Source organism: Oncorhynchus kisutch, unplaced genomic scaffold (genome assembly GCF_002021735.2).
Source record: "Oncorhynchus kisutch isolate 150728-3 unplaced genomic scaffold, Okis_V2 scaffold968, whole genome shotgun sequence".
NCBI classification, from domain to species: Eukaryota; Metazoa; Chordata; class Actinopteri; order Salmoniformes; family Salmonidae; genus Oncorhynchus; species Oncorhynchus kisutch.
The window spans coordinates 52,867-67,087 of NW_022262913.1; the positions used below are offsets into that span (position 1 = coordinate 52,867).

The window sequence follows — 14,221 nt, forward strand, 5'->3', positions numbered from 1 at the left end:
ATAACCTCCACATTGACTCTGTACCGTAATACCCTGTATATAGCCTCCACATTGACTCTGTACCAGTACTCCTGTATATAGCCTCCACATTGACTCTGTACCGTAATACCCTGTATATAGCCTCCACATTGACTCTGTACCGTAATAGCCTGTATATAGCCTCCACATTGACTCTGTACCGTAATACCCTGTATATAGTCTCCACATTGACTCTGTACCGGTACCCCCTGTATATAGCATCCACATTGACTCTGTACCGTAATAGCCTGTATATAGCATCCACGTTGACTCTGTACCGTAATAGCCTGTATATAGCCTCCACATTGACTCTGTACCGTAATAGCCTGTATATAGCCTCCACATTGACTCTGTACCGTAATACCCTGTATATAGCCTCCACATTGACTCTGTAACAGTACCCCTGTATATAGCCTCCACATTGACTCTGTACCAGTACCCCCTGTATATAGCCTCCACATTGACTCTGTACCAGTACCCCCCTGTATATAGCCTCCACATTGACTCTGTACCAGTACCCCCTGTATATAGCCTCCACATTGACTCTGTACCTGTACCCCCTGTATATAGCCTCCACATTGACTCTGTACCAGTACCCCCTGTATATAGCCTCCACATTGACTTAGTACCGGTATCCCCTGTATATAGCCTCCACATTGACTCTGTACCGGTACCCCCTGTAAACAGCCTCCACATTGACTCTGTACCAGTACCCCCTGTAAACAGCCTCCACATTGACTCTGTACCAGTACCCCCTGTATATAGCCTCCACATTGACTCTGTACCGGTACCCCTGTATATAGCCTGTGATTGTGAGGACAGCTCTCAGCAGACAAAACATTAAGCAGCTAGCAGCAAAGAAGATTGGTCACGAAGGGTCACAAAAGTCAAAAAAGCAATAAAATGACTCGCTTACCTTTGATTTTTGTACTCAAGACATTCAATAAAGATTTATATAAAAAAATTAAAAAACTCAATTTGGTTGACTCGTTTTGTTTAGTAATCCACAGGCTCACGACGGGCTAACAAATACCAATTAGTATCCATAAAGTTCGTAGAGACATGTCAAATGTTAATTATAAATCAATCCTCCGGTTGTTTTTACAATAAATAATATTTCAACCGGACGGTAGCCTTTTCAATAGGAGAGAGAAAGAGGCTCGCTGCAGTGGTGCGCGCATGAACAAATCTAAGGACATCTGGCTATCCACTGACACCATGTGATCATTCTAGCTCATTTTTCAGAATAAAAGCCTGAAACTACAGTGGGGAGAAGTATTTTTACACACTACTGAGTTTCCTACTTACAAAGCATGTAGAGGTCTGTAATTTTTATCATAGGTACATTTCAACTGTGAGACGGAATCTATAACAAAACTGAAGAAAATCACATTGTATGATTTAAGTAATTTATTTGCATGGGGGGGGAGGGGTCCAAAACAGACTGCCTGTGTAAACAGCCTTGTAGAATTGCATTAATATGAACACAAGCTCAGTCAAGATGAATTGAACAAATGCCAGCAACACAGTGATTAGTCTACATGGCTTTTATTGAGTCAGTGACTTAGGCAGCCATGAGGATCCAGTCCAGAATGGAGAGTTCAGGTTTGAGAAACAGTCCCTCTGGGATGTAGCTTGTGAGTAATGACAGCAGCCATTTTAGGATTCCACCTGCTTCTCCTGGTCAATGACTGTAGGTGAGAAGAATGGCTTAAACGGACAGCAAAAGAGAATTGTGACATCGATGCTAACGTGACAAAATTAACCACCGAAATTCAAGTTCACATACCCATCAGAGTGCCTTAATTCAAGGTCTAGTAGCCATCAGGTTTCATAATAAAACCAGTGGCTACTAAGGCATTGTATTTACCCTCTTTGGTAGGTAGAGTGTTCTTCTCCTCAGTCTCAGTCTTCTTCAGTTTAGTCATGTCAAACTGAGCGATCTCACTCACATCTGGTTTGTCTGCCATTGTTGATTTGGGTTCTAATGAAACAGATTGGTGTTAAATAAACAGCCAATATGATGAAGTTCCCAGACTTGATGTGCAGTAATACTATTAGGCAAACATTTTACTGAAGTTATTCACCTGCTGACAGTCTAAACCATAAGCTATTGAAGCACAGACCTACCTTAAACCTCCACAGGTACTGCACCACACAAAATGGATTGTAAATAAGGAAGGAATGAACACCTTGATTTCCGGAATCTATTTATGAGAATTGAAAGGAACGCTGATTACTAGCAGGCGGGGTCTTCTAAATTTCTAAGTGGTGGCACCTGTTCATTCACCTGTTTAACATCCAATTAGCATAATTGGATCGGCTACTGTGGAACACCGAATGAAGTGAGCACCCAACTGTAGGATTTTGAATTAACAGAAAAAACGGTTCTGTCACCTGTAATTTATTGTAAAAATCATGCCAATTTTTCCTCAAGCTCATTTGATCGACGATTCGGTTTAGTTAACATCAAAATTGAAAAGATAGATAAAAAAATGTTTTTTTTACGTGTCTTTAAAAATGACCAGAGCCAATCAGAAGGCAGGCCTGGGGGTTGGCTCGGATTCATAACGCGGCTGAATACGGAAAGAACCGAACTGGAGACTCCGTGTGAGAGCAGAAAGTCAAAACGTAAAGGTGACCAAAAGTGTCCCCAGTTAAGTATTTGATTTAGCGATTTAGTAACGGTTTGATTTAGAAAAAAAAAAAAAAGGGTTTAAGACGTTTAAGACCGCGGCGTGAAACATTCATTCAGGCAGAGCACCCTGTGTTGTTGTGTGTTTGTTGTTACTGTAAATATAATATCAACACGACTGTATTTCAAACAATCTGTATACAGTCATAACATCATCATGCCCAGTCGTCATTCTCGAGCTGGTATTGACATGACTTCTATGTCACTGGCTTCAATGTAGAATATTTGGCTACATGTCATGTTGGAAAAGCCAACAATTAGAGTAGCAAACAAAAATCCAGCTAGCTGATCAAAGATGGTATATAGCTACTGTATCAGTATTGTCCAGCTAGCTGATCAAAGATGGTATATAGCTACTGTATCAGTATTGTCCAGCTAGCTGAACAAAGATGGTATATAGCTACTGTATCAGTATTATCCAGCTAGCTGAACAAAGATGGTATATAGCTACTGTATCAGAATTATCCAGCTAGCTGACCAATGATGGTATATAGCTACTTTATCAGTATTGTTCTGACACGTGTGTGTTAAGTGCATATTGTACACTTGCATATGTGTGTGTGACAGTGTGTGTGTGAGACTACAAATCACAGGAGGTTGGTGGAACCGTAATTGGAGAGGAGGGGCTCGTTGTAATGACTGGAACGGAATCAGTGGAATGGGATCAAATACATAAAACATGGTTCCAATGTGTTTGATGCCGTTCCATTTGCTCTGTTCCATCCATTATTATGAGCCGTCCTCCCCTCTGCAGCCTCCTGTGGAAGAAATGCAAGTCAGGGTTGTTTACCAATCCGTTCTATCTAGGCTGCCATCAGTTCCTTGTAAATATCTGCTCTTCTATCTAATTTGTGTATATGTCTGTCGCTCCCTGTTCCTCTCCACCATAGCTGTGTCAGCGTTCTACATGTAGCTGTAGGGTGTTCTGAATGGAGGACCATCTTTTGGCACCAGAGTGCTGATGTCTGTTGTGCTGCTGTTGAACGGGTCCTGTTTTCCTGTCAAATCAAAATCAAATCAAATGTATTTATATAGACCTTCATACATCAGCTGATATCTCAAAGTGCTGTACAGAAACCCAGCCTAAAACCCCAAACAGCAAGCAATGCAGGTGTAGAAGCACGGTGGCTAGGAAAAACTCCCTGGAAAGGCCAAAACCTAGGAAGAAACCTAGAGAGGAACCAGGCTATGTAGGGTGGCCAGTCCTCTTCTGGCTGTACCGGTGGAGATTATAACAGAACATGGCCAAGATGTTCAAATGTTCATAAATGACCAGCATGGTCCAATAATAATAAGGCAGAACAGTTTAAACTGGAGCAGCAGCACGGCCGGGTGGACTGGGGACAGCAAGGAGTCATCATGTCAGGTAGTCCTGAGGCATGGTCCAAGGGCTCATGTCCTCCGAGAGAAAGAAAGAGAGAATTAGAGAGAGCACACTTAAATTCACACAGGACACCGAATAGGACAAGAGAAGTACTCCAGATATCACAAACTGACCCTAGCCCCCCAACACATAAACTACTGCACCATAAATACTGGAGGCTGAGACAGGAGGGGTCAGGAGACACTGTGGCCCCATCCGAGGACACCCCCGGACAGGGCCAAACAGGAGGGATATAACCCCACCCACTTTGCCAAAGCACAGCCCCCACACCACTAGAGGGATATCTTCAACCACCAACTTACCATCCTGAGACAAGGCTGAGTATAGCCCACAAAGATCTCCGCCACGGCACAACCCAAGGGGGAGCGGCAACCCAGACAGGATGATCACATCAGTGACTCAACCCACTCAGGTGACGCACCCCTCCCAGGGACGGTATGAGAGAGCCCCAGTAAGCCAGTGACTCAGCCCCTGTAATAGGGTTAGAGGCAGAGAATCCCAGTGGAAAGAGGGGAACCGGCCAGGCAGAGACAGCAAGGGTGGTTCATTACTCCAGAGCCTTTCCGTTCACCCTCCCACTCCTGGGCCTGACTACACTCAATCATATGACCCACTGAAGAGATGAGTCTTCAGTAAAGACTTAAAGGTTGAGACCGAGTTTGCGTCTCTGACATGGGTAGGCAGACCGTTCCATAAAAATGGAGCTCTCTGTCCTTCTCCTTTTGTCTTCTCCTCAGATGAAATACAGCTTCTTATCTTAATCCCTGGGACAAACCCAGTGTACCGTGGTCACAGACAGACAGACGCAGAATTCTGCATCTTCATATCACAATAACAGCTTTCTAATGCATCTGGAGGTGTTCTGAATATCACTACACAGGACAACAACTCCCATTGTTAGAGACATAGACATGAGCATCTTGTTACTATATACAGATCTCTGGACAGTTGGATACACTTTTCCACCTGCTACATTAGGTTAGATACACACAGACCACATGACAGAGGAATGTACACAACAACTACGAGGGGGACAGAGACAGTTGGTGAAAGTTTATCTTGTCTACTGTGAAGAACTAGGAAAATTATTAGGCCAGACATTTCTGCAGTAAACTTAGACAGGCTATCTATATAGGATGACTATAGACAGTACAGGATGGGGAACGATCTATATAGGATGACTATAGACAGTACAGGATGGGGAACGATCTATATAGGATGACTATAGACAGTACAGGATGGGGAACGATCTATATAGGACGACGATAGACAGTACAGGATGGGGAACGATCTATATAGGATGACGATAGACAGTACAGGATGGGGAACGATCTATATAGGATGACTAAAGACAGTACAGGATGGGGAACGATCTATATAGGATGACTATAGACAGTACAGGATGGGGAACGTTCTATATAGGATGACTATAGACAGTACAGGATGGGGAACGATCTATATAGGATGACTATAGACAGTACAGGATGGGGGACCATCTATATAGGATGACTATAGACAGTACAGGATGGGGGACCATCTATATAGGATGACTAAAGGCAGTACAGGATGGGGGACCATCTATATAGGATGACTAAAGGCAGTACAGGATGGGGAACACAGACACAACTGAAATATTACATTATTTTAATGTCATTTCCTATTTATCTATTGATCACTTCCCAATGTGGACCTGACAGAGACAATGGCATATTTCACATTTTGGTAATTGAATGTTCACTACGTCTTTGGATTTTCCATTAAAAAGCATTGTAACATCAGCAATAAACCAAACTTTTGATTGTCTCTTCAAAATAAAGTAATTTTTTTTATTCTTGGCGCACCCATCCCTTCAACGGGATCATTTGTCAACATCCGGTGAATTGCAGAGCGCCAAATTCAAATTACAAAAAATATTACATTTATGAAATCACAAGTGCAATATACCAAAACACAGTTTAGCTTGTTGTTCATCCACCTGGCATGTCAGATTTCAAAAAATCTTTACGGTGAAAGGAAACCATGTGAGGACAGCTCTCAGACAAAACATTATGCAGCTAGCAGCAAAGTAGATTGCTTTTCTGACTTTTGTGACCATTAAAATGACTTACCTTTGATTTTGGTACTCACAAAACTCTGTTACACAATACATGTTTGATAAAGATTAATATATCCACAACACTCCATTTGGTTGGCTCGTTTTGTTTAGTAATCCACAGGCTCGTGCGGTCACGACGGGCAGACAAATTCCAATTAGTATCCGTAAAGTTCGTAGAAACATGTCAAATGTCACAACTTGCAGGCTTGTTTTCGAGTTGCTGTGCGTTTTGTTGCTAACCTGTTTTGCTACCTGACAACTTTACGGTTTTCACCTTTTAATTACCGTTCATATATTTATTTATTTTTTCCTCAACTTTTTCACTCCGGACGCTTTATCTGGACACGATTCGTCAGGACCTCCAACAGCCGAAGCTAAGTAGTAACATTAACATGATGCCTTCTAATTGCAGCCGCTGTACTCGCCTTACGGCGAGGATAGCTGTGCTGCAAGCCCAGCTTCAGACGCAATCGTTAGGCAAGGGTAATTTCAGTGTAGGAAAGGATGAAATAGCGTCTGTGGCACCAGTAAGTACAGATAGTAGTGTAAATCCCCTGGCACAGTCCCCGCAGCCGGACAACTTTCTCACGGTTTCTGGAAGGAAATGCTGTAGGAACGCTCAACCGGTGTCGCTCATTCAGCCGACAGAAACTTTCAACCGGTTTTCCCCATTAAGCAGCGGGTCGGAGTCAGAGGCCGATTCTTCTCTGGTCTCTACTCCTCCCGTTACGGGGTCTGAGACACCGAAGCTTCCCACCATTAGCTCTGACAAATTGAAAACTCTAGTCATTGGCGACTCCATTACCCGCAGTATTAGACTTAAAGCGAATCATCCAGCGATCATACACTGTTTACCCGGGGGCAGGGCTACCGACGTTAAGGCTAATCTGAAGATGGTGCTGGCTAAAGCTAAAACTGGCGAGTGTAGAGAGTATAGAGATATTGTTATCCACGTCGGCACCAACGATGTTAGGATGAAACAGTCAGAAATCACTAAGCGCAACATAGCTTCTGCGTGCATATCAGCTAGAAAGATGTGTCGGCATCGAGTAATTGTCTCTGGCCCCCTCCCAGTTAGGGGGAGTGATGAGCTCTACAGCAGAGTCTCACAACTCAATCGCTGGTTGAAAACTGTTTTCTGCCCCTCCCAAAAGTTAGAATTTGTAGATAATTGGCCCTCTTTCTGGGACTCACCCACAAACAGGACCAAGCCTGACCTGCTGAGGAGTGACGGACTCCATCCTAGCTGGAGGGGTGCTCTCTTCTTATCTACCAACATAGACAGGGCTCTAACTCCTCTAGCTCCACAATGAAATAGGGTGCAGGCCAGGCAGCAGGCTGTTAGCCAGCCTGCCAGCATAGTGGAGTCTGCCATTAGCACAGTCAGTGTAGTCAGCTCAGCTATCACCATTGAGACCGTGTCTGTGCCTCGACCTAGGTTGGGCAAAACTAAACATGGCGGTGTTCGCCTTAGCAATCTCACTAGGATAAAGACCACCTCCATTCCTGTCATTACTGAAAGAGATCATGATACCTCACATCTCAAAATAGGGCTACTTAATGTTAGATCCCTTACTTCAAAGGCAATTATAGTCAATGAACTAATCACTGATCATAATCTTGATGTGATTGGCCTGACTGAAACATGGCTTAAGCCTGATGAATTTACTGTTTTAAATGAGGCCTCACCTCCTGGCTACACTAGTGACCATATCCCCCGTGCATCCCGCAAAGGCGGAGGTGTTGCTAACATTTACGATAGCAAATTTCAATTTACAAAAAAAAAAAAGACATTTTCGTCTTTTGAGCTTCTAGTCATGAAATCTATGCAGCCTACTCAATCACTTTTTATAGCTACTGTTTACAGGCCTCCTGGGCCATATACAGCGTTTCTCACTGAGTTCCCTGAATTCCTATCGGACCTTGTAGTCATAGCAGATAATATTCTAATCTTTGGTGACTTTAATATTCACATGGAAAAGTCCACAGACCCACTCCAAAAGGCTTTCGGAGCCATCATCGACTCAGTGGGTTTTGTCCAACATGTCTCTGGACCCACTCACTGTCACAGTCATACGCTGGACCTAGTTTTGTCCCATGGAATAAATGTGGTGGATCTTAATGTTTTTCCTCATAATCCTGGACTATCGGACCACCATTTTATTACGTTTGCAATTGCAACAAATAATCTGCTTAGACCCCAACCAAGGAACATCAAAAGTCGTGCTATAAATTCACAGACAACACAAAGATTCCTTGATGCCCTTCCAGACTCCCTCTGCCTACCCAAGGACGCCAGAGGACAAAAATCAGTTAACCACCTAACTGAGGATCTCAATCTAATCTTGCGCAATACCCTAGATGCAGTTGCACCCCTAAAATCAAAAAAAATGTCTCATAAGAAACTAGCTCCCTGGTACACAGAAAATACCCGAGCTCTGAAGCAAGCTTCCAGAAAATTGGAACGGAAATGGCGCCACACCAAACTGGAAGTCTTCCGACTAGCTTGGAAGGACGGTACCGTGCAGTACCGTAGAGCCCTTACTGCTGCTCGATCATCCTATTTTTCTAACTTAATTGAGGAAAATAAGAACAATCCGAAATTCCTTTTTAATACTGTCGCAAAGCTAACTAAAAAGCAGCATTCCCCAAGAGAGGATGACTTTCACTTTAGCAGTGATAAATTCATGAACTTCTTTGAGGAAAAGATTATGATTATTAGAAAGCAAATTACGGACTCCTCTTTAAACCTGCGTATTCCTCCAAACCTCAGTTGTCCTGAGTCTGCACAACTCTGCCAGGACCTAGGATCAAGAGAGACGCTCAAGTGTTTTAGTACTATATCTCTTGACACAATGATGAAAATAATCATGGCCTCTAAACCTTCAAGCTGCATACTGGACCCTATTCCAACTAAACTACTGAAAGAGCTGCTTCCTGTGCTTGGCCCTCCTATGTTGAACATAATAAACGGCTCTCTATCCACTGGATGTGTACCAAACTCACTAAAAGTGGCAGTAATAAAGCCTCTCTTGAAAAAGCCAAACCTTGACCCAGAAAATATAAAAAACTATCGGCCTATATCGAATCTTCCATTCCTCTCAAAAATTTTAGAGAAGGCTGTTGCGCAGCAACTCACTGCCTTCCTGAAGACAAACAATGTATACGAAATGCTTCAGTCTGGTTTTAGACCCCATCATAGCACTGAGACGGCACTTGTGAAGGTGGTAAATGACATTTTAATGGCATCGGACCGAGGCTCTGCATCTGTCCTCGTGCTCCTAGACCTTAGTGCTGCTTTTGATACCATCGATCACCACATTCTTTTGGAGAGATTGGAAACCCAAATTGGTCTACACGGACATGTTCTGGCCTGGTTTAGATCTTATCTGTCGGAAAGATATCAGTTTGTCTCTGTGAATGGTTTGTCCTCTGACAAATCAACTGTAAATTTCGGTGTTCCTCAAGGTTCCGTTTTAGGACCACTATTGTTTTCACTATATATTTTACCTCTTGGGGATGTTATTCGAAAACATAATGTAAACTTTCACTGCTATGCGGATGACACACAGCTGTACATTTCAATGAAACATGGTGAAGCCCCAAAATTGCCCTCGCTAGAAGCATGTGTTTCAGACATAAGGAAGTGGATGGCTGCAAACTTTCTACTATTAAACTCGGACAAAACAGAGATGCTTGTTCTAGGTCCCAAGAAACAAAGAGATCTTCTGTTGAATCTGACAATTAATCTTAATGGTTGTACAGTCGTCTCAAATAAAACTGTGAAGGACCTCGGCGTTACTCTGGACCCTGATCTCTCTTTTGAAGAACATATCAAGACCATTTCGAGGACAGCTTTTTTCCATCTACGTAACATTGCAAAAATCTTAAACTTTCTGTCCAAAAATGATGCAGAAAAATTAATCCATGCTTTTGTCACTTCTAGGTTAGACTACTGCAATGCTCTATTTTCCGGCTACCCGGATAAAGCACTAAATAAACTTCAGTTAGTGCTAAATACGGCTGCTAGAATCCTGACTAGAACCAAAAAATTTGATCATATTACTCCAGTGCTAGCCTCTCTACACTGGCTTCCTGTCAAAGCAAGGGCTGATTTCAAGGTTTTACTGCTAACCTACAAAGCATTACATGGGCTTGCTCCTACCTATCTCTCTGATTTGGTCCTGCCGTACATACCTATACGTACGCTACGGTCACAAGATGCAGGCCTCCTAATTGTCCCTAGAATTTCTAAGCAAACAGCTGGAGGCAGGGCTTTCTCCTATAGAGCTCCATTTTTATGGAACGGTCTGCCTACCCATGTCAGAGACGCAAACTCGGTCTCAACCTTTAAGTCTTTACTGAAGACTCATCTCTTCAGTGGGTCATATGATTGAGTGTAGTCTGGCCCAGGAGTGGGAAGGTGAACGGAAAGGCTCTGGAGCAACGAACCGCCCTTGCTGTCTCTGCCTGGCCGGTTCCCCTCTTTCCACTGGGATTCTCTGCCTCTAACCCTATTACAGGGGCTGAGTCACTGGCTTGCTGGGGCTCTCTCATGCCGTCCCTGGAGGGGGTGCGTCACCTGAGTGGGTTGATTCACTGTTGTGGTCATCCTGTCTGGGTTGGCGCCCCCCCCCTTGGGTTGTGCCGTGGCGGAGATCTTTGTGGGCTATACTCGGCCTTGTCTCAGGATGGTAAGTTGGTGGTTGAAGATATCCCTCTAGTGGTGTGGGGGCTGTGCTTTGGCAAAGTGGGTGGGGTTATATCCTTCCTGTTTGGCCCTGTCTGGGGGTGTCCTCGGATGGGGCCACAGTGTCTCCTGACCCCTCCTGTCTCAGCCTCCAGTATTTATGCTGCAGTAGTTTATGTGTCGGGGGGCTGGGGTCAGTTTGTTATATCTGGAGTACTTCTCCTGTCCTATTCGGTGTCCTGTGTGAATCTAAGTGTGCGTTCTCTAATTCTCTCCTTCTCTCTTTCTTTCTCTCTCTCGGAGGACCTGAGCCCTAGGACCATGCCCCAGGACTACCTGACATGATGACTCCTTGCTGTCCCCAGTCCACCTGGCCATGCTGCTGTTCCAGTTTCAACTGACCTGAGCCCTAGGACCATGCCCCAGGACTACCTGACATGATGACTCCTTGCTGTCCCCAGTCTACCTGGCCATGCTGCTGCTCCAGTTTCAACTTCCACCTGACTGTGCTGCTGCTCTAGTTTCAACTGTTCTGCCTTATTATTATTCGACCATGCTGGTCATTTATGAACATTGAACATCTTGGCCATGTTCTGTTATAATCTCCACCCGGCACAGCCAGAAGAGGACTGGCCACCCCACATAGCCAGGTTCCTCTCTAGGTTTCTTCCTAGGTATTGGCCTTTTCTAGGGAGTTTTTCCTAGCCACCGTGCTTCTACACCTGCATTGCTTGCTGTTTGGGGTTTTAGGCTGGGTTTCTGTACAGCACTTTGAGATATCAGCTGATGTACGAAGGGCTATATAAATAAATTTGATTTGATTTGAAATGTTTATTATAATCAATCCTCAGGTTGTTTTTACAATAAATAATGGATAATATTTCAACCGGACGGTAGCCTTTGCAATAGGAGAGAGAAAGGCCTTGCTGCAGTGGTGAGCGCATCAAATCTAAGGACATCTGGCTATCCACTGACACCATGTGATCATTCTAGCTCATTTCAGAATAAAAGCCTGAAACTAGTGGGGAGAAGTTTATTTTACCTTTATTTAACCAGGCAGGTCAGTGAACACGTTAAGAACACATTCTTATTTTCAATGACGGCCTGGGAACAGTGGGTTAACTGCCTTGTTCAGGGGCAGAACGACAGATTTGTACCTTGTCAGCTCAGGGGTTTGAACTCGCAACCTTCCCGGTTACTAGTCCAACGCTCTAACCACTAGGCTACGCTGCCTCCCAAGTATTTTACACACTGCCGATTTTCCTACTTACAAAGCATGTAGAGGTCTGTCATTTTATCATAGGTACACTTCAACTGTGAGAGACAGAATCTAAAACAAAAATCCAGGAAATCACATTGTATGAGTTAAGTAATTTATTTACATGGGGGGGGGGGGTCCAAAATAGACTGCCTGTGTAAACAGCCTAGTAGAAATGCCTTAATATGAACACAAGCTCAGTCAAGATGAATTGAACAAATGCCAGCAACACAGTGATTAGTCTACATGGCTTTTATTGAGTCAGTGACTTGGGCAGCCATGAGGATCCAGTCCAGAATGGAGAGTTCAGGTTTGAGAAACAGTCCCTCTGGGATGTAGCTTGTGAGTAATGACAGTAGCCATTTTAGGATTCCACCTGCTTCTCCTGGTCAATGACTGTAGGTGAGAAGAACGGCTTAAACGGACAGCAATAGAGAAGAATTGTGACGTCGATGCTAAAGTGACAAAATTAACCACCGAAATTCAAGTTCACATACCCATCAGAGTGCCTTAATTCAAGGTCTAGTTGCCATCAGGTTTCATAATAAAACCAGTGGCTACTAGGGCATTGTATTTACCCTCTTTGGTAGGTAGAGTGTTCTTCTCCTCAGTCTCAGTCTTCTTCAGTTTAGTCATGTCAAACTGAGCGATCTCACTCACATCTGGTTTGTCTGCCATTGTTGATTTGGGTTCTAATGAAACAGATTGGTGTTAAATAAACAGCCAATATGATGAAGTTCCCAGACTTGATGTGCAGTAATACTATTAGGCAAACATTTTACTGAAGTTATTCATCTGCTGACAGTCTAAACCATAAGCTATTGAAGCACAGACCTACCTTAAACCTCCACAGGTACTGCACCACACAAAATGGTTTGTAAATAAGGAAGGAATAATCACCTTCATTTCCGGAATCTATTTATGAGAATGGAAAGGAACGCTGATTACTAGCAGGAGGGGCCTTCTAATTTTCTAAGTGGTGGCACCTGTTCATTCACCTGTTTAACATCCAATTAGCATAATTTGATCGGCTACTGTGGAACACCGAATGAAGTGAGCACCCAACTGTAGGATTTTGAATTAACAGAAAAAACTGTTCTGTCACCTGTAATTTATTGTAAAAACCATGCCACATTTTTCTCAAGCTCATTTGATCGATGATTCGGGTTTGTTTACATCAAAATTGAAAAGATTGATAAAAAAATAAAATAAACTTCACGTGTCTTTAAAAAATGACCAGAGCCAATCAGAAGGCAGGCCTGGGAGTTGGCTCGGACAACAAATGTAAACAGTTTGATTTAGCGACTGTTGGGTTAAAAAACCGCAGCGTGAAACATTCATTCAGTCAGAGCACCCTGTGTTGTTGTGTGTTTGTTGTCACTGTAAATATAATATCAACATGACTGTATTTCCAACAATCTGTATACAGTCATAACATCTTTATGCCCAGTCGTCATTCTCGAGCTGGTATTGACATGACTTCTATGTCTACATGTCATGTTGGAATAGCCAACAATAAGAGTAGCAAACAAAAATCCAGCTAGCTGATCAAAGATGGTATACTGTATCAGTATTATCCAGCTAGCTGATCAAAGATAGTATATAGCTACTGTATCAGTATTATCCAGCTAGCTGACCAAAGATGGTATATAGCTACTGTATCAGTATTATCCAGCTAGCTGACCAAAGATGGTATATAGCTACTGTATCAGTATTATCCAGCTAGCTGACCAAAGATGGTATATAGCTACGTAAAAAAAAACATTTTTTTATCTATCTTTTCAATTTTGATGTTAACTAAACCGAATCATCGATCAAATGAGCTTGAGAAAAATGTGGCATGGTTTTTACAATACATTACAGGTGACAGAACAGTTTTTTTTATGTTAATTCTAAATCCTACAGTTGGGTGCTCACTTCATTCGGTGTTCCACAGTAGCCGATCCAATTATGCTAATTGGATGTTAAACAGGTGAATGAACAGGTGCCACCACTTAGACATTTAGAAGGCCCCTCCTGTTAGTAATCAGCGTTCGTTTCCATTCTCATAAATAGATTCCGGAAATGAAGGTGTTCATTCC

General features: G+C 43.1%; 1 protein-coding gene and 1 long non-coding RNA gene across 2 annotated transcripts; both read right to left on the minus strand.

Annotated features, from left to right (window-relative positions):
* Window positions 1-1,550: 1,550 nt before the first annotated feature.
* On the minus strand, window positions 1,551-2,268 carry LOC109885839 (thymosin beta-b). The gene is made up of 3 exons (XM_020477632.2): window positions 2,149-2,268; window positions 1,889-2,002; window positions 1,551-1,709 (listed from the first exon to the last, which is right to left on the minus strand). The coding sequence occupies exons 2-3, from the start codon at window positions 1,986-1,988 to the stop codon at window positions 1,678-1,680; spliced, it is 132 nt and encodes a 43-aa protein (XP_020333221.1). The 5' UTR covers window positions 1,989-2,002; window positions 2,149-2,268; the 3' UTR covers window positions 1,551-1,677.
* A 10,109-nt stretch (window positions 2,269-12,377) lies between these two features.
* On the minus strand, window positions 12,378-13,029 carry LOC116363922 (uncharacterized). Its single transcript, XR_004207906.1, has 3 exons — window positions 12,979-13,029; window positions 12,719-12,832; window positions 12,378-12,536 (listed from the first exon to the last, which is right to left on the minus strand). It is a non-coding gene; the product is annotated as an uncharacterized LOC116363922 (long non-coding RNA).
* Between the last annotated feature and the right edge of the window lie 1,192 nt (window positions 13,030-14,221).